A 22,214-nucleotide genomic window follows, 5' to 3' on the forward strand; every position below is an offset into this window, starting at 1 on the left:
CTTCAAAAGATTTTTACAAGTCTTGCTTCATTAAATTTTGCCATAATATGTGTCACAGTGACCTTCAAAGCAACCAGCATTTCAGCACCAAATATAACAGTGCAATATGACAGCTCCACTTTAAATTATGGTTTCATATTAAGAGTCTGTCTTAGATTTTTTTCCCATAATTGGGAAAGGTAGAAATATATAAATTAAGATATAAAGGACATTCATTTCCCTCCTAGATGGGGTGCTTTTTAAAAATAGATAAATCTCTGGTGTTTTTGCAGGAAGATCATATTTCCTGTCAAGTATATTCAGCTTGAAAAAATATTAGATAATAGCTTCCCAATTTCCTCCATGTCAAATTCAGGAAAAGAGAAGCACTTATGCATCATTTTGAATGCAGGTGGTAAAATACATCTGATTAGGTGCAAGTATCAATTAAGAACATTCTTTCCGCTTCAAAATCCAATGCACTTAGAAGAAAAGTAATAAATTTTGGAGATGAAACTAATCAAACAGAAAAAGACAAATCACTGTGTTGTTTTCCAAACTATGAAAAAACAGGCAGTAAGAGGCTAATTCTGTTTGTGAATTTGGGCTAACAATAACTAGATTGTTTTGGATTTTTTCAGCACAAAACATCTTCACTACTTTTTATCTTTCTATGGAGGCGTCATTTCTATTTTCACAAAATCTTGAGGTGAATATGAATTAATAATTTTCTTTCTTTCTTTTTCATGTCAGTCTTTTGTACTTGCTGACACATCTGGACTTTACATGTCTATGTAACATCCAGAAAAAAATACAGAACTCAATAATTACACCACTCTTCTCCTTGACATTTATAATGTTTCTTGCCCATTAACTGAATAAAATTCTTCTTATTCTGAGACAGGTAATTTTCATACTTTCACACAGACACAGTAGTTGACTAAATTCTCATCTTCTATTAATGAATGCAGTTGTAACTTTGCTGATGTAAAACAACTGAGAGTATAGCTAAAAATTTTTAAAAATTATTCCTCCTTCTTAAAATGTGAGATTATGAGTGGAATATTGTGAGCTAAAAAATAGGAATATGAAAATATTTATGTCTTCATTTTGTGTCTCTCTTTTTCACAAAGCATGTTAACATCAAACTGATTTACTATGATCTTGTTTTTTCAGACATACAGCTAACTCTTCAAATTCTTTGTACTTAAGGAATGCTAAAACTATCAACAATTTTTTTTCTTGTAATAAATTTAATTATATATTTACATTGAGCTGATCTGCTCATTTAAATACAGCTGTCAAAAGATATGAGTAACTCTAGGCACTAGGTAATGACAATTTCTATATGCTTCAGATATCTATGGAATCATTAATTTCCTTTATGTTAAATGGTCTGCATCTCTCTTTGTTTCTGTCATGCAGTCTTAATAGTGATACGCAGAGCAGAAAAAGTCACACAAAAATCACAAACCAGATCAAGTCAGGAGGGCATCTAGCTCAATATCCTGTCTCAGAGAAAAAACAGTCACTCTTTAAAAAGAATATATTAAAACAGAACAACAGAGATTTTTCCCCAAGTGCATTACTTCACCTTCCACCAATCAATGAGACTAAGGTTTCCTGACCTGTGGTTCCATTATATTTCCTAGTCCAGTGGGTTAGTTTCCCTTGTTCTAGTATTGTTCTTAATTTTTCATTATTTTTTTATATACTTTTGACCTACATAATATCTCTTGGCAATAAATTGCCCCAAACATTCTGCAAAAAGTTACTAAGAATTTCCTTTTGTTCTTCAAGCCTGTGACCTGATAGTAACAGTAATTGAGTAATTGAATGCCCTTACCTGCTGTGTTCCAAGACATGGAGCTGCCATTTCTTATTCACATTTTCCTCTGCATGTTGAATAGGCCTGTTCTGTTTCTCCATCTGGAAGCAATGCCTTCCCTTTGATCATCCCTATTTCTGTTCTGTATTTCATTGTACCTTTGCTGATGCATGGCTGCCAAATATCTTCTGCTTTATTTTCCATTTTTAATGTCTTTTCTTCTATTACTGTTCCATTGTATGGCAGTTTCCTTCAATGAAAATGAATTGAGGTCCTACTCTAAGGATTGCTTATGTGACCCGTTGCCCCTAGTGCTTTTCTCTTGAGTCTTCACAATTAAATGTACTGTCTTTCTGCCATTCAAAGGCCCTAGCAGTCTGCAAAGTAAGAGATTAAGTCAGTGATATGATTTCAGACCTCCCAGTTGGCAGCAGAAAGCATTATCAAAAAGGCACCAGGCTGGCCTGATAGAGGAAGACGTGTGCATTTTATTTTGTAAGGATTTTGTGCTTTGTTATGTTGGAGTGCAGTTACAGCAGGCAGGAGGCTTTTGTGCATTGAGACAAATGAATGAAAGCAGCAAGGGTAAGATTTATTTTGTTTCATATTTTATTGTCTTGAAACAGCTGAACTCAGCTAATCAATTATTTCATAGGAAATGGTTACTGTATTTCTGTACTGCTGTAGGTGCATGTGATGCTTTATGAAACACCCAAGTCAGATTTCATATGTGCCAGACATAATCCCTAGGAATTTTCTGAATCATATTTATTTCACTTTGATTTTCTTCATACCGTGAACATAAGATAAAAGAATGAATTATTCTAAGGCGGTTAAATTTGGTTGCCTGGGATACTCTGTGAGCATGACATGGATATAGAACTGATCATGTGTTCATCAGACCCTTGATATTGCTTCTTAACTGACTTTCTGCCTGCTGGGAACACCTCCATTCTTGATAATATGGAAAAGGTTTGCTGCATTGCTTGTAAAAGTTTTTATCACCTGTGCTTCTATTACATTCTCTGAGTGATGGAAAAGAAGAACAAGCACAGAATCTGTCCATAGGTTTTAGAGGATGTTTACCACTGTAATTGAAAGATATAAACAGCAAATTCAGAGTTTAATTCCCTGACTAAATATTCTGTCCCGTTCACATCTTTAACATTTCAACTCAGAACTACTGTACTAATTTGGTTTTGCCTAAAGAAAATCCTTCTGCAGGTCGCCTATTTCTGATGCTTAAGCAACAAGCAACCTAAACTACTCAAATCCTGTTATAGCAAATAGAGAGAAATAGGCAGATTTAAGTCATGATTGGGTGAGGATAATCACATCCTAGGATAACCTGTTCACTTTCCTTATTGAAAAGAAACAGGGACATTCAATGAAGTTATCTACCCAGTGGATTGTAGATAAGCTTAGTCGGATGTTTGGTCTGATTTTCCTACTAGAAGATGAATACATTTCTTCTCTTTCTAGGATTTTGTGATGTTAAAAGGCTTTCTTGGTTCTCACTTGAATTATTTAGTGATGGCTGGTGCAGTTGATGACTCTTAACATCTTCAGGACTGAAAAATGTATTTTAAAAGGAATTTAACAGAAATTAACAAATTCAGTGCTAAACCAGACTTGGCATAGAAAAGCAAGAATGCAAAGGGAAAATTAGAGCTAGGAGTGGAAACAGACTGATTCCTTTTTGGTAGCAGTAGAAAACTATATTCTTCCCCCAATTGTCTTTATTTTCACACTAAGACAAAATCATGTAGGGACATAATAGAAACTTGTTGCTGTTTCTCAACTTTTTCTTGTACTGTGTAATTGTGAAAATTTTAATAAATAATATCCCAGCTAATCTATTTATTTCAGTAAAATCTGAGTCTTCAGTTAAATGGTTAAAGTATAATTCTTAGCAATATGTGTTTGTGAGGTAATTCAGACCCAACTCTATGGTCTCTCTAACAAAATTTTTCTCTCGAATTATTTGTAATCTTTTTTACCCTTAAAGTGTGAGAAAGTTTCTATTTCTTCCTGTGTCCTAGTTAATTGTTTTGAGAACCCCATAGGTTGCATGTACTCACTTGGAGACCATTGCCCCTGTGGAAAAGAGTCCCTTGTGATCATGGACAGAGGTGAAGTGTCAGATAATGGACCCAGGGTGGAATAAGTAACTACTTCTTCTTCTTCTTAGCCTGTCCTGTGACATATATTAAATATTAAACTGCCAGTAACCATCTTAAAATATGAAGATCTGTAAATATTGCTAGGAAGCAGTACTAAAATACTCTCATAATGTGGTAGAGAATTAGGTCATTGTAGTTCAGCAGATGCCCTTCTTTGGATCTGATTCATGGATCCTACCAGAGTGGAGCCATGGTCAGTGCTTCATGGGACTTTAATTTCTGCTAATTAAGAGTATCTAGAATGAGGGAAGTGGAAAAATTTTGTCCAGACTGGCAGCTTTGCCCATAGTGTTCTATCTGTGTACTTTATCACAGACATAGATTTGAGATTCTTAACGCACAGACTCAATCTGTTTTCTTCCACTTAGACCCTTCATCTAGGCAGAAAATTAATCCCTGTGCTCTTGGTGACCTCTTTACGGATGCTGTAGACTTGCAACAGATTGCAGCTGTTGTACAGCTTTAGAGCAGAAAATGACTGTTAAGGATCAGAAGGCTAATAGCCTGCACACCATAGGGAAGAGGATGTGCTCTTCATCCTGGCATTTCTGGATGTTTTTTTTTGCCAGCTATGCATTTCTTTCTGATGCAGTGTCTGTATTTGCTGTGTCTTTTCTGATGACTTCTGAGAGGACTTCACAGCTCTGGTAATGGAAGTCTAGGCTGCTTTGGACATAGCACTGCAGATGTAGACAGAACTGTTGTAACAGCATCTTTCCTCAGTAGTTTTGTCTATACATCAATGCAAAGACTTCTTTGGATGCAAGGTGCTGGACTTCTGGAAAGTTTCAATCTTTAGGGGAGATCCCTCCTTTGAAGGCAGCTATCTTTCCTAAAAGACTAGTGAGATTGTCCTTCCTTTCAAGATTGGCCAGATATACCATGATCCCTTCCCCTCCTCATTCTTCTCCCTCTTTACCTATCTGAAATTTCACAGATTAATTTTGATTTAGAATATAAATTGTGGACAGTTACTCTCCAAGTTAACTAGCTTTTTTATTAACTACCTAATAAAAGACATTTTAATAGCTTTGTTGCTCAGTGTACCAATATATTGTGAGTATTGAGCTACACTGAGATTTCTAAAGGTACTGCACTTCAGGAATAATAATTAAGGTTGAGTGCACAGGACCTCCCTGTGAAGGATAACAGAATCACCAATTTATTGAAGTTGGAAGCGACTATCATCTTGAGACCATCAAGTCCAACCCCCTGCTCAAGCAGAGCAGGATCACCTAGAACAGGTTTCTCACTACCATGCCTAGTCTGGTTTTCAAAATCTCTAAGAACTGAGACCCGACAAACCTCTCTGGGTAACCTGTGTCAATGTTTGACCATCCTCACAGTGAAACAGTGTTTCTATGTGTTCAGGTGTAATTTCTTGGGTTTTGATTTGTACCTATTGCTATCAAGTGCACTGCTGAAAGAAATTTGGCTCCCTCTTCTCCATCCCCATGTATTTACAGACAAGTGTTAAAATTCACCTGAGCTTTTTCTTTTGCAGCCTTAGGAGTCCTACAGCCTTTCCTCATGTGAGAGAGAACCCAGCCTTTAATCCTGTTTGTGGCCCTGCACTACACTGCTAGATCTCCTAGTACTGTTTCTCTCGAAAATCTGAATTTAATTAGGCAAAAAAAACCCCTTGTAATCATGTAGGTCTGCTTCTGATTTGCAATGCCACTGACCTGTTTTTCATCCCATATCTTTTTCCACTTTCTCCAACAATCCTGACTTTCCAGACCTATAATTTAGAAGCATAACTAGTCATTGCTTTCCATCCTGCTTTTCTCCTGCTATCAGAGTATGAGTTTTTTTAATGACTGTCCTTCCATATGTTTTTGTTTAGCTAGGCCTTTCCTTTTGTCCTTTTTTCTTAAGTCAAATAAAAATAGCAGAGGATAAACAGTAGTCAGATTCTCAAACAAACAAAAAATTAATAAAGTGGATAGAAATTTAAAAAAAGTAATAGTCACACCTGTGTATAATCATCATCCACAGATCCATTGTATAATTAAACTAAAACTTTCTTTGCAAAAATATTACCCAAACTCAAAATATTTTTCTTGATGCTTATTCCTTATTCATATCCCTGATGATCAGTCTGGGAAATCTTTAAGGTATTTTGCATACGTATGTTTCTCAAGGCATTGAGAAGACATTCTGCCTAACCTCAGTTTTAGTTTAGCTTTTCTTGCATCCATGATACTATTGTTATGTCTAAAGGGTAAAAAAAAAGGAAAACCATAATGACTAAAGTAATGAATGCAATAAACATTGTAAATGATAAGCCTTCACACTTAAAAATTTTCTTTTAACAATTATTCATTTCCAGCCTAGTGGGAAAATGCATATTCTGCCCATTGGTGTTCTCTTCGTAATTTCAAACCCTACAAATTTGAGGATCCTGAAAATGAAGAAAAACTGGGTTTCCCATCTAGAAATAAAAATGAAAACTACTTCACAGAGATGTCATAGGACAAAAGTTCTGTACTGACACATCTATAAAGAAGAAAATTTATGAGAGCCTTTTAACTTGCATCTTCTAGCAGTAGTTCCTCCTATAATGGTCTTTTCACTTCTGGTAATAGGCAGATGCTAGAACTTTTTCATTTTCCGTGTATTTGAATGTTTGAAATTAAATAAAGTTATATGCATGCTCAGCAAATAATATAGTTGATGATGCTATTCACAGGTAATAAAAAATGGATCATTTTGAAGTGCTTGCATTTTATTACTTTATTTTGTAATAAATTAATACAATTATATTTTTATTGTTCATTTCAGACATAGCACTGTTTTTTCCATCCTTCACTGGAAATTCTTATTTGGAGCTACCTTCTCTGACATCTGTATCTGATACCAGGACTGCATCTGGGCAGGAAACAAGCAATCTGACAACTCTGTACTTGACAGTGAAAACAACTGCTCTAAATGGCACAATTCTTTACAGTGAGTACCAAAGATACTTGAAGCTAAGTATCGCTTTTAGCTCCTTCAGGTCCTTATTAACTTTAGTGTACATCAGCTGGCATTTCCTCTTCAACAGCAAAATGAGTCATTAAAATGCAGTAGCAGCCTTTTGGTATTCTAATGCATGCTGCATTATAAAATTTGAAGCATTGTTCCTTGTGATCCTCTAGAAAGTTCTTTAATTTATGACTCATTGAGCAAAACATAACTTACAAGAGAAAATGCTGCTTCCTGACAAGAAAGAACATAGTAAGCATATGACATTAGTTGTAAGTTTTACAGCTCTAAAATACAAATGTTGAAGAAGTTTTGAACAACTTAGAGAGAAACAACTTCATAGTTGGACTAAGTCTCGCTTTTTATAATTGTGATCTTGGTTCCAAATTCTTGATTTATAGAACTATCTTAAGTTCTGTAGTTTTGCCATATTTTGAAGTACTTACTATGATTTCACACTTCAGAGAATTCTTTTGTGATCCCCAGAGAGCATACTTGCAGACTTGGATGTATGCCTGTTAATACTACATAAAAAAGTTGCTTCTTGCCAGAATATTTCATTCCTCAATATATGGCATAAACTTCTGAGATAGAAATACACTTTTCACTAGTCAGCAAGAAAAAATAGACTTCTCTGCCAGTTGAGTGTTTCATTATATATTTTATCTTGCAATTTCTTGCAAATGGAAAACATGGAAAGTGAGATGATTTCTTCCCAAGAAGAGCTAGAAAAATATGGTTATTTGATAGATTTACTTCACAAAGACAAAATCATTAGGAGCATGTTCAGTTCACTGCAGCTTCCTAGGGTTTGTCTACACAAGAATTTGTGTTGGTATAGCATAAATTATTCTGATTGAATTTTGTTTCATTTATATTAATCTGGTAGTAGTATATGTGAATTCACCTGAATTATGTACATATCTATAAGCCAGGTTTAAAAGTAATGTAAGCTTTGTGGCATAATTTAATTATGCCTTTTATCTGTACTAGATTTTTTTTAGATGTGAAACACTCTAGCCCCAACTTGAAAATTAATGTTTACTTCTTTTCTAAACAAGTATTTTAAATCCTTGTATGTTATATCTGGGTTGTTGCTGCAGCTGCCTAAGCTACAGTACTGTGAAATTTGCTAAGAATCATGGAATAAGTGGTGATGTGGCAGTTCTTTACATCAAAATGTTTTATACTTGTTAGTTATTTCAATTTCAAGAGGAGATATTTGCCCTTGAAAAATTCAAAGAAGGTTATTGGAAGTACTTTGAATATACTTGGCATTTAGTGATTTTGTTTGCTTCATCACTGCAAAGTAATTTGGCTACAGGCAAAGTTAATTTTGCATTTTGCTATCTATCTACACATAAGCCCTGAGTAAGCATCTCTGTGAACCAAAAATCTCAGAGAATTCCAAACTAAAAAAAAAAAAAAAAAAGAAAAAAAGAAAAGGCTCTGGAGACACCACATGCCAGCCTTAAAGTAATACATGGGTTCTTATACGAAATATAGGGCTAAACTTCTTAGCAGGGCGTGTTGAAATAGGACATGGAGTAATCTCTTTAAACTAAAAGAGTGTAAATGTAGACTAGATATAAAGATTATTTTACAATGAGGAGAGCAAGGTACTGGAATAGATTGCCTGAGAGGTGGTAGATTCCTCATCCCTGGAATCAACTAAGTCAGGTTTGAGAAGACTCTGAGCAGCCTGATCGGGTCGAAGATGTTCATTGCAAGGGATGGACTAGGTCACCAATTCTTATGACTCTATTTATTTTCTTTTCTAGATAATGTACTCATTCTGCATCTAACCTAATTAGGTATTAAAACCTAATATAACCTGTTCAGCTATTAGTTCGTACTGTCTATAAAATTGTTAATATGGTATTTTTCAGGTGTTTGCAGAGATTTTGTTTTAGCAGTATTTGAGGACTTCACATTCTTTAGAATATGTATTTCTGATTCCTGGAATGATAGAATGGCATTAGTGGATAACCATGAAGTTTTTTGCTTTCCAGCTACCCATATCTGTGACTTCCATGGACTGTGTCACAGCTCATTTCTTGTCCCTCCAAAAAGGAGGCAGTGTGGGTCAGGATTAGAAGTACAAGTTCAGTTCTCACCCTAAAAATGAGCTGGGGTAGCTCCATGAACTTGGGATAATTTTTGTATATTTTCACACTGAAAAACTCGTCTTCGTAGGTTCTCAGTAGCATGTTAATCTTGCATTCTCATTCCCTTTGTTACCCTTAAAATGGAATTTTAACTGATTTGCAATATTCCTCTCTTTTAGTGACCACTAGGGTTTCTATTAAGGTGTGATTTCTATTTAGCTAAATAAACAAATAAGTAAATAAGTAAAACTTGGATCTCTGCCTGGCTGTGGAACACAGACACAGAAAGTAATGGAAAACTTATCAAAATTCTTGTAGAATTCTGATAAGTCATCCATTACTTTCTGTATCTTATAATCAGAATTCTTACAGAATTCTAATACTGTGTTTAACAATAGATAGATCTTTACTTTACATTTCCACTTTATCTCTACCCCTCTTTCTATAGCACCAATTCCTTTTCCTTGTTTTTTGTCTTTTTTTTATTCTGTCTCCTGATAATTAGATTCCTTTCCAAATATTACAAATGTTTGTTATGATGGTTCAGATAAATATTCTTATTTAGTTTTACATGAATGTAAAATAAAATATTATATAAATTTGTAAATAAAAATCTCTCACGTGCTTTCTGAATGAACTCCGTGTGCCTATACAGATAATTGAGAATGTTTAAATTATTTCTGTACACAGGCACAAAGCTTTTCTGTCAGATAAATATCCTTTGTGAATTCCCTCATATGCTTTCTCTGTATTTTCTTCATTCGCATTTTTTCTTCCTGCTCTTTCATTTTCATATCTAACTACTACAAAAGAGAAGCTGCTGCTGTCAGCTCTTCTGTTTTTAATAGTAATACAACTCCTGCCTTTACTGCTGTTTTTTCGAGCTGTCTTACCATCCAAAATCTGAGGAATGAACCATCAGCAGAAAGCCAACTTGAGGCTATTGCACTCACTACATACAAGAAGCACACACTTCTAAGGATTAATGTTCCCAACATTTTCAGATTCTGTTAATTTATGCATATTAGCAATGGTTTCATAATTGTGAAACCATTTCACATAATTTCACACACTTATAAAGCAAAAACCTTTCTATTTGTCAAAATAACTTTTTTTAATAGAAATATTACTACAGTGATCTGCTTCTTTCACATGTTCTTGACTAGAAAATTGTTACACATTTTTGATAATTTTTTTTAAATTAATCCACCTTCAGATTACACATTTTATAAAAACACCTGTTTTTACCAGGTGGTGGTGAGGGTACATTTGTTTTCTGGCAGATAATTAGTAAACATTTAATTACAGGGAGAAATCTCACACAAGATGCTGCTGATACACAAATTAATTTGAATCAGAAAGTATGCATAAGAACATTATTGAAGTCCAAATCATAAGGATAATATAAAAAGAATGAAACTTGCATCTGTCTTTATGTAGTACATTAGCCAGTGAAGAACAAAAAACATCTGTGCTTTCTTCACTTTTTCATGTCCACGTGCCTTAAAATAAAAGGAACAGACCACTGAAAATATCAATGCATTAATTTAATACCTTTTAGCAGTTAGTGCCATTATATATATGCAAATATATATAAGATAAACAAAGTCAATATAGAGAATACAGAAAACAAGCTTGCTTATAGGCGAACCAATAGGCAGAATATGAAAATCATTACAAGTGCAAGGCATGTCACTTTAGCAAATCATACCATACCGTTGTTAAAAAAATTCCTGTTTGATGCCTTTATCAGCAAGAATTTTATCAATGGTTGCTTAAAATTAACAAGTACTAAGGACTTGTCCAGGCTTCCAAAAATAGGTTTTCTGTTAAAAAAATGGGTAAAGAAATAGGATGTCATAGAAGCCTATGTGTGATTTATAGAAAATTACTATACAGACATCTGTCTTAAAACAAAGAAGAATGTATTTCCATTCTTAATAATGATGTTATCCATAATTATTTCTGTATGTATTCAAGAAAAGTCTGAATTTTAGCAGTAAATGGACTAAAGCTGTCTGGAATTTTTGCACTTACCTTATGTTTAAATTGTTGATAGAATGTGACAATTACATTTGTGCCAATAAAGATTATCCATCATTTGAGAAGATTTATTTGTTGACTACAGAATGCATTCATAAAATTTCTATTCTATTCCTTAATTATTTTATTTGTTTGCATGGTTAAATTTCATCAACATGTCAAGGCAAATAGTGATATTTAGCCACTAAGCAAAATAAATTGTTAGTGATCATAAAAATCTAATATAGTTGTAAAATTTTACTCCATCATTTTCACTTTTAAGAGAGTCAGCATAATGCTGCTCACAATCCCTTCAAGGGTAGATTGTTTAGTTTCTGCTATATATGGTAGCCTATAACTTCTGACAATTGGATTTCAGATATCACAGCCCATGTTTATAGCATTCCTTAAGGACAACGGCTCCCTTTTCATAAGTTGGGCTCATAAATTATTTCCTTTGCTCTCAGAAGCTCTGTTCCCCATACCCTATAGAAACTAAATAGAGGCTATTCAGACGTTTCAGTTGTAGTCTCTTTGTCTCTTATTTCAGCTGGCATTTTCAAGTAGAGCATTTCATAGTATCCTTCCTATGTGTCAAAATATATTTTTTTCCTTAATAAAGCTTATCCCGTATTTTAATGGGACTTCAAATTTTAGATAGGCAATCATTTATGCTCAACGGCCATTTGCTTGTTGTCATACTGATGTACAAAAATAACCTTCCAGCTAACAGTTTTCTGTGAAATGATGACTGCTGAGATTCTTTAGCCAGAACCCCTCACGTAATCGCTAGTAAGGTCAAGATGATTTACCCCTAATATCCAACAAGGTTTTTAACTCAGATATTTCCTGATCTCTGTCTCTTCCCAGAACCTGTCTGTTTTGCTTATAACTCAAGCTTTTCTGATGAAGGTAACTTCCACCATATGCACTAGGTAGAATATGCTCTTTCATACTGCCAGAACAAAATTCTCCAACTCCTCATGTTCACTGTAGAAAGATTTACAGGGCTGTCCTTTCAAAGGATTTCATACCACCTAGCAAATAATGTGCAGAATGTTGTTAGTCACCTGTAAGTGTGACTTAAAAGTGTTCCCTAGACTGAAGTTCAAGCAGCAACACTCACTGAAGTTTCAAGAAGTAATGCTGCCTTTGAGTGAGCTGTCCCAGATTTTTTACTTTACTGGTAATAACGAGGACCTTCTTCCAAGTTTTTGCTAGTGGGCAATGTGAATAGACAGGCAGAATCACTGGGAGAAGGGAAACAAGCTGTTCATCTGTGACTCCACTTTTTCAAGACACATTATATACGTGCACATATACATCCACTTCATTCTCTCTGAATCAATGTGACTTAAAGATGTACTTACTGGTAAAAATTGGAAGTGCCAGGAATGGCATGTGCAGGGAGGGTAGAAGACTAGGAAACAAATAGCACAATATGTGTATATATCAGTTATATGATGGTTAAAAAGCGGTGCAATAGTGCAATATATTTTGAAAGAGAATTATCAGACTATTGTAGAAGGAAATTGTAAAAGCCAAAGGCATGAAATCCAGTCAAATTAAAATAGCTTTGGAGTTAATTGGGTATTCAGAATACAAAATATGTCTAAGCATAAAAGACTTCAGTAGGTCCTTAGGATTTGTAACAGACTGAAGAAATGCAATGTTGACTAGAAAGCTGCTCTAAAGGAGGGAGTTTACACTGTGAACTGTTTCTGCTAGGAACTATACAAAAGGAAGTGATCAGGCAGTAGCAAGCACTTTTGTCTCTCTTGGATCTGAAAGATCATTTTTTGGTTTTTGTTTTGTCCACCAAAATAAAGTTGATTATTTTGTTTTTACAAATTAGTATGTTTTCTAAGTCCCGGGAATGTTCTCATTCTTTTTACCTTTCTGAATAAAAATAATAAAGGATGATCTGATTTTTGCCTCCCTGCAGCAGCTCCAGGCCTGGGAGCTCCTTCCCGGCAGCTCCTAACCAGCCCAGATCCCAGCCCTTCTGAGCCACTCCTGCTCTTGGTTCACGGGCAGACTCACTCAAGACTCACAGACCCAAACCCACAACTCCACAACTGAGGGTCCCCCAAATGCTAGCATGAGATTTCTACCTAATACCCATGCCAGCAGGGCCTCCAGAGGCAGTAGTACATCAAACAATACATGCAGTATATTTTCAGTTTCATGACCCAGTTAGTGAGTTTTTTTTACTTCAGTTAAACATAGTAAAATACAGTGAAAAAACAGATTAACATTTTAACTGTTTGTCTTAAAGGTGAATTAAAATTGCAAACAGGAACTGTCTTGCTTTTATGAAAAGTAAATACAGTTAAATTCAAATGGCAAATTCACCCAATGGCATTTGAAACAGTCCTTTTTTTGTAGAAGAGCCATGTATCATCCATCACTTAAATATTTTTATGTCATTTTTGAAATGTATAATATACTATTTAATGGACGTGAACTTAAACATATTTTTATTCATATTTTTAAGAGTGCAAGTAATAGTATATTTGATGTTTTATAAACAATTTTTCTACTCTTCAAGTCTGAAATACATCATTTATTGGGAAAAGTGAATTTTTCATAATCTTTAAATCTATTATAACAGCTGTCCTCTTATAATCTTTGTTTTCTATAACTTATTTGAAAAGCTGAATGACTGGTATTTTGGTTTTTTTATTGTCACTTTTGTTGTCTTAATGATACTGGATATAGAGAGAAGTTCAATTAATGTAAGATGTCTGTAAGATCGAAGCCATTGCAGTGGTATTAAGTACATTTTGTCTTTTAGTTATTTTCTTTTACTTTTAATTGTTATCAGCTAAATATAGAGATTTACAGTCTGGTTTTTGTTTTCTCACAGTCACTCAAGAGTCCTGTATACAGACAGAAGAGTCCCCAAGGTCACATAGGCATTGTGTCTGATGATGGTGTTGCAGTAGTGTGATATAGTTCTGTGAGGTTTTACACTTTCAAAAGTGTGACTATCTCCATTTTTGTTTTCAAAGCTGGTGAAAGAAATTTTGGAGAGCAGTTTCTTCACTTTTATCTTGTGGAGGGAAGACCAACAGTTCGATTAGGCTGTGGAAACTCTCAGAACATTCTGACTGTATCCCTGAACCAATCTGTCAGCATGGGTATGCTCGTCCCTATCACAATAAGGTAAGAATTTACCACTGGGTTACAGTAAAAGAGTTTTAGTCATCTATATAGAGCAATAAAATGTGATTTCACTTTTTTTTTTTTTTTTTTTGGACAATAAAAAGGCAAGTAAATTTGGAAAGCAAATTTGGAAACCTTTTTCATGAGGTAGTTTCCTTGATTGAAAATATGTTTTAGTTCACACAGATTAGTTCAGTCCTTTGGACAACTTATAAATCATTCAAAATCTTCAAAGTCCAGATACATTTACAGTTACAGATTAAGTCAGTTTGAGAACTGAAACCGTTTAAACATAATTTTTGAAATTAAAAATGGGAGTCTCATATTTTATGCTTATTAATTAACACGCAGAATAAATTAGATTTTTTATCACATTTTAGTGCCAAAAACTAATATATTGTTTGAGATAAATTAAAAATAGGCATGCTAACAACATCTTACATTACAGGGTGAACTTAGTGATTTTAAAAGCCTTATCCAAACAATTATGATTCTAAAAGTTGTCATATCTACCTTTGTCACTGTACTATCAGGGTTATACAAGAGTGGATAATCACTCTTGTCATTTTTCATTCTGTACAAATGATAGTTCTCAAAATGGTTCATTTATCATATAGAGATGGGTATCATGCTTTGGTAATGAATGAACTCTTTTCCAGTCATGGAATTTCATATGTGCAAGCTAGGTATGAACTAAAACAGAAAAAATATAAGGTTTTTTGTTATATTTATATTAGTAAGGTTAAATAATGGTAAAGTACTCAATCTTTACTTCAGAAATGTTTAGAAATAATTCTGACCCATATAAAATATCAAACTACAGCAATTAAGATATTGTATTTTTTTACATAGTTTAAGTGTTATTAGGTATTCATTGCTGCACCTGAACTGTAAACATTTGTGATGTGAGGGAATGTAATGCACAAATTATTAAATTAAAGGAAGCCTTAGGTAGGACTATTTTTGCTGTTAGAGGACGGTATGTGAAGGAGACTGCTGCAAAAGATACTATGAAACATGCATGTTAGACTTCTCAAAATTGCCTTTTACTATCCAAAAAGGAAAATCAAAGCAAAATCTGAATATTTTTCTGGTTTTCGTCTGAGCTGTTTCTCTGTGATGTAAATGTTGATAAATTCTGAAATGACAGAGATTTGTTGATCTTATTATATAGAATAGATTGATATGGGGAGAAGAGAATGTTCAGTGTATTTTGTTAGATTGTATGCTTAACCCATAAGTTTTACCACTTCTTTTAGAAACAAACTAGTTAGAATATAATACTCTTTTCAATATACAGAAAGCTAATAGGAGCTGCCATTTAAGAAACTGTTTTGTTTCTATCTTCTATTTCTTGTCAGCTACAGGTCTCTACATTATTTTTTTCTACATTTAAAACAGGGATTTTTTTCCTTTTATGCTTAGTATTAACATCTAGTATTAATGGAGCAAAGTCACATAGCATACATTCAAATCTTATACTTGGCAGTGTATTTATTTTTGGATTTTTTTACAGAATGTAAAAGCATATAAAATTTACAAAGAAAATTATATCACTTCCCCTCCTTTTTATCTAGCAGGTGAAGAGTTTTTTTGTCTCAGAAAATACTTGATAGATTTATACAGCTAAATACTAATAAACTATTCTAAGCTTGTTTTTTTAATCCCAGAGACTTCTCTTGTGTGAGACATTGATCAGATAATTGTCTGCACTAGAGACATCAGTTGTGGTCTTTGCTTCATACATTTAAGCCATTGAAATGCTGTACAGATTTCAAAGCCTAATAATATCTTAGCAACAAATGCAGCTAAATGGCAATTAAAAATTGATTCTAGGTGTAGAGTTCAACTTTACACTGAAATATTTATTTCCTTCTTTTGCTACCTTAATATTAACTTCTCTATTTATGGCCTCATTCTTCTTCTTGTTACACTAAAAAATATTGCCAGTTCAATTTACACATTTCCTTTGTTTACTAGAATTTTATACTGCTATCTTTGAAACAGTGTCATACTAAATAACTTGCAAGGTGTGATTGTAGACTGTGACTAGCAGGGATTTACATGAATTTGAGTTTATGGGTTTGGCCTTCAAAATGACTTGTGATTATTCTTGTGAGCCCTTCTAAAATGTAGAGAGAGCAGTATATCCTTCACCAAGCAGCAATAAAATTGTAATCCTTCAGCCGTCATCCTTAACCTCTGTCAAAGGAAAAAGCAAACTTGACAAGGCAGTTGTAGCCTCCCAAGCTCTTTTATCATAAGATATAAAATATGAATCCATGACAAACTGTTGATTTGTGTTCTCAGAGGCTGCTGGAGATAGATAATTCTATCTGTACGCTTTACCTGCAAAATTGTGTTGTTTTTTTTTTCCTATAATACAGGAAAAGTGTCAAAGAGAAGAATAAATGACCATTTTTTTGGTACAGTTACAAAGCTATCCAACAGGGGAACATACATTTGCTACATTTGACTTTGAATTAGTTTGGAAGATCATATTTGACAGTTTTTCCGGTTTTGGATGCAACTACAACTGCAGTGGTTAAACACCACAACTAACACATCCAATAACATCTATAGAAACAGATTTTCTCCTTTTTGAACTTATTCTTTTTAATCCACATGTGCAAGAAACTGATACATTCCCATAGTTTAGAGCTATTGCTTTCTTTTAACTGTATGATTAGTTTCCTTAGATATGGCCATTTTCTCAAACCTGATGAAGATTAAATGAGTTTTAAATGTTCAGTCGTTGTCTTTATGATACTTGTGAAATGGCAACTTTATAGAAGAAAGTCAGTAAAGCTCTGATTGCTTACTTTTTTGCCTTGCATAAAGAAAATAGAAACCTGTTTCAATGCAGTTTCATTTGTGTTTCTATTTCTGTTTATTTTAGGATGATTTGATTACTGGTTTGAAAATGTGCATTCATTTGGGTGTAATTTTTTGTGATTTCATAATTGAGAATGTATTGTTTTTTTCAGTTAAAGCTTTGAGCATATACTTTAAAAGTAGTTTGGATTGGTTTTATGGATTTGTTCTTTAAAGTTATTCAAAGAACATTAATCCAAACACATTTCATTCCACGAGTAGGTTCTGAAATGCATTTGCCTGATGTAAAATTTGCTCTACTTTGTGGTTAAAGTGATATTACTGTCATGGGGGCAAATGATGTCTCTTCAATTCAGTAGTTGAAGGAAGGTGAATTTAGCAAAGAGATTGAAATACTCAGGTCATCAGGATTTTGATTTATCTAGATAGTAAGGTGGGTTGTCACATTTAGAATATGAGTACTGATATTTTTTAGACATCTTAGATTTTTTTTCTCTAAATGATATTTTTGCCTGTTCTGCACAGTAATGTGATACAGAAGGTCATTTTCCATTTAGGACATTCCAAGCCAGCATTAATTAAAATCTTCCCTGTATGTGACAACATCACTCTTCCATCTTATTTACCTGCAAAACTTTCAGAATTTTTCTCTGGAATTTAATGAACATAATGCCCATCACCACAAAGCTATATTGTGGTATTATGTACATTTATATTTCATGTATCTTCCAAGTGAACATATTGAAATCAGTTGTTTCCAGATTTTTGTCACACTTTAATCAGTAGTATGGATGTGAGCATTTACTCATGGCTAAGGGCACCTTTAGCTGTCCTTAAAAGAATTTATTTGTTAAATACATTATCCAGCTAATTTGGCCAACTCTCACCTAGACCATGCAGTGGTACAGAAGCTGCTGAAGTTTATTATTTGGTCTTCCAGCTTCAAAAGCAGATGGCACATTCTGAACTGTGAAAGTCCTCAGCATGTTTTTGTACCTCCACATGGAAACTTTGGCAAGATGTAATGTACTAAGTACTAGTTGCATGATTATATTATCAGTGTCAATGACTTTACCTACACTTCTGCATCCTCCCTTTCCACAGCAGAAGAAAATCATTGCTTGAATTAGTCTACAATTTTTTTCATGTATATGCATTCTGAAAATGTGTTCCTCAAAAAATATGTAAATCACAATCCATAGAATATGTTACCTCATTTTCAGTCATGGTGTTTACCTATTTAATTCCATTATTTCAGAGATATATATGGTTTCATATTCGTACATATTTTTGTTGTTATTTACAGTTGTTGGGTATCCTGCATAGTGTGAAATTATTACTTAAAATTACATTAAATCAGGAAATAAAAAAAACCCCTAACTTAATTATTTGATGCCTTACTATTCCTTCCAACACTACCAGTTACATTGAAATATAGGATATTTTTTTGATTATTTGAAAACATCTGAGCATCAGGTTTTGTATCTCAACAAGTACATGGTGTAGCCTAGGTTTCATATATGCCATACTGATTTCTAGCATAATCAATTATGTGATGAATGAGAAATGGAAAGGTGATTTGGTAAATGACAGCTACATGCAATATCACTGTCATCTTATCACACCTCATATTTTTTAAATTATTTGAAGATTAACAGTGAAAGCAGTCTGGGATAGATTTAAGAATTTTTATTTTATTATATGAATTTATAAAATTGTTAAGGAAAAAAATTTAGATATGGTTTTAAAAATGAATATTTGATATACTCTATATCTTAATTTCAAATTTTAAGTCAGCATGTAGATGAATTGTACCCATGTTTTGTTGCACAGAACTGGAAATGCTGTAGCATATTAATTATACTTAATAAATTTTGAAGAAAATTCATGGTTACTTCTAGAAGCACATATATATAACCACATGAATTTATGTTTACTACATTTTCTATAGAAATTGAAAATGTCATTAAAATCATCATATTTGTGACTATAAGGTAGGAATGCTTTTGCCCTGTACACATATGTATTGTTTGTTCTCTGAAAGCCTTAATCCCAGTTTCATTAATCAAGCTGTTACAGTTTTACACAAGTAATCACTACATCTATTCAGTCTTAAAAATATTCCCATAAGAGATGCATTAAATCAAACTAATGAATACAAATTCTTGTATATGGAATTAAAATTTAAAACAAAAATTTGGAACATTGGAATCAGCTGATTAAATCATTCCATGTGGCGTGTTATCTGGAATAACTCAAGAAAATGGATTCTCATAAAGAATAAAGTTACCTTTTGTGTTTGTTTCAATTTCAGCTTTTGTGTATGAGCAGAACATTCAGTATGTTTAGAAACATAAGCCACTTTCTGAAACATTTTTTTTGCCTTCATTCATCAGCAGTATGCAATATTTCATCAGGGATCTGTCAAAGCCAACAAACCAACTGCTATGGCTGTTCAAGCTCATTAGCTACTGACTTGAAGAACAGATGTTTGAATTCCTGTACCCTTCATGCTCCTGGTTTACGCTGATTTTCTTACATTAACTGACCTTACAGGAATGACCCAAGAACACAGAAGGACAGAGTCAAGTGATTCTTTAGGCTGGAAAGGACCTCTGGAGGTCCTTCCAACATTCCTACTCAAGCCAGCTGTCCTGGTTTCAGCAGGGGTAGAGTTTTCTTCTCAGTACCTGGTATAGTGCTGTGCTTTTTATTCATTGTGGGGGTTAGGTTGATAACACATTAATGCTATGGTTGTTGCTAAATGATGTTTATAATAAGTCAAGGGTGTGTTTTTGTGTCTCATACTCTGTAAGGAGGTACACAAAAAAATCATTAGCTGGTTTTGGAAGGTTTATTGCAAAGTGGCTCACCACAGACCAGTTCTCAGTATATGATGTCATAATATTTTCATCTTTCAATTCATAGTATGTCATTAGACATTTATCTCAGATAAAAAGGCTATGTCACAAAATAAGTGATATCTGCTGTGTTTTCTTATGGACAAATTACAGAGTTGCATTAAGTGTCATTTGAGTTCCTACAAGGATGTATATTCCAAAACTTAAAACTACTAACCAAAATCAATGCATTAAAGAAGGTTTGAGGTTCTCTTGCTATGTGTGGGTTTTCTTAAGTCTTTTTCAAAGCTGAACTGTATTAGCACTTCAATAATACAGAGTAGCATCAGGCATCCAGAGCTCCATATTGAACTTGGCTCTGAATCACAGCTGGAGTGCTATGACCTACCTGGAACCATGGAAGAAACAAGGAAAAACAATGTATATTTACCATATTTCAAAGATAAAGCTTTGAAAAAATATGAGTTTTTAATATGAGTAAGTATGATTACTTATATTATTTAAGAAAAAATCTGATGAGTTATATTTACTCCATCTAACCTCATCTACTTTCAAGTAAGATATTAGTCTAAAGGAGTTTGTCTGTATAAGTGCATGGATTTATGGCAAAATTTAAAAATTAATGTAGTACTCAGATATTTATTGCTCACTAGCATTTTTTGACACTCAGCTGAAAACTGACAGTTTGTCTTTAAGTTACCTCCCTGAGTGGTCAGAGTTAAATGGTAAATATGCTGAAAAAATAGAAAAATTGGTTTGCAAAAAACTCTTTATTTGTTTCTCACAATCTTTTAATCCACTGATAACCCCTTTTCTCTGTTGTATATACTTCAGCTTCAAACCTACTTAAAATTCAAGGTATTGTTGTTGTAAGTCATAATGATAAATATATTTTGTAAATGTCTCTAGTATCAGAGAAAATAATACAGGAAGTATTATTTGGGAAGTCCTATTAGCAGGGTACACCTTCCAATCTACTGTCAAACACGGAATTTGAAAATCTGAATTTTGTTGGTAATCTTATGTATTTAATTTTTATGCTGAATCAGGCATTCTGTTAAATCAAATTCTGTCTGGGGGGAAATGCTGACTTTAGCTCAAAAAGATGCTCCAATCATTAACTTGAAATTGACTTATTAAATTCCTGTTTACATTTCCATGTTCTGAAAAAAATAAATGAGCATCATTTAATCTCTATTCTGAAGGTATCCACCACTTTTTAATTGATAGAAAAAGAGATGCTACAGATTACTGTATGTCCTATAGGAAAAAGGATAGCTGTTATTTTTATCCATAGTATGTTTTAAGAATGTAAGATATTTCATTTAAATTACCAATGTTGCTGAAGGGTATTTGTATTTATTAGTGAGTTCAACTTAGCATAATAAAGCAATATTAAGCAACACAGCGAAAATGCACTAACCTTCACAATATTTTACATTGGATTGTGTTTACCATTGTAGGATGAATTAACTCATCCTAAAAGATGCTGATAGGCATAAGTGGCTCATAGCTAGACAGAATATAAATCATTCACCACAAAGACTTGAATATTTAATTTTCCATTAATTTGCAAGAAATACAAAAAAATGTTTTGTGATGGAGAGCAAAAAAATTCATAATTCTGAAAAAAATTCTGCCATGTCAGTGGTCATTTTGACATGAGTTCAGCTTTATATTTTATATACTGACCATCCCAGTGAGAGTGCCTTTATAGACTAGTGGTAGAATGGAGAAGTTTTTTCAATCTTTCCATGTTTAAGGTACATTCCTGTCCAACTATTATGTTGCTCTCCCACCATTCTCCCTCTCTAATGTAAAGGACCAGGCTTGAAAATAATAATGAAGGTTGATATTCTCATGTTGGAGCAATGTTTTTATTATGTCAGTTTTTTTCCTGGGATAAGTCAAACACTTCAGTAATACCCTTCATACTCATACTCTGAATTTCACTGATTCCAGTTACAGATTTTAAAAAACTCCACTTGAACCAAGTGGTATATTTACTTTGTGTTTTTTCCTACAGAAGTGGTAAAATGAAAAGGACTAATGAGGAATGCTTAAAAACCTTGTCATATCAATTTCAACATTTTTAAACAGAATCAGATGTTTAATGACCATGGTAATCTCCAATATATGTTTAGTATTTCATTGTTAAGCATATTACAGATATGTTGGTAATTAGATATGTGAATAGATTGTAAAGTTTTCATGCTATAACCTTCAGAAGCATTACTAAAGTATTGTATCGTTCAGAAAATTC

At 33.4% G+C, this 22,214-nt stretch overlaps 1 protein-coding gene across 1 annotated transcript in view; it reads left to right on the forward strand.

Moving 5' to 3' along the window:
- Positions 1-22,214, forward strand: part of LOC110468097 (protein eyes shut homolog) — a 597,595-nt gene that overhangs the window by 447,921 nt on the left and 127,460 nt on the right. The window contains exons 27-28 of the mRNA XM_077782364.1: positions 6,775-6,939; positions 14,102-14,255. Of these exons, the coding sequence (XP_077638490.1) occupies positions 6,775-6,939; positions 14,102-14,255 (319 nt within the window). The remainder of the gene's footprint in view (positions 1-6,774; positions 6,940-14,101; positions 14,256-22,214) is intronic.

This window comes from Lonchura striata, chromosome 3 (genome assembly GCF_046129695.1).
Source record: "Lonchura striata isolate bLonStr1 chromosome 3, bLonStr1.mat, whole genome shotgun sequence".
Lineage (NCBI taxonomy): Eukaryota > Metazoa > Chordata > Aves > Passeriformes > Estrildidae > Lonchura > Lonchura striata.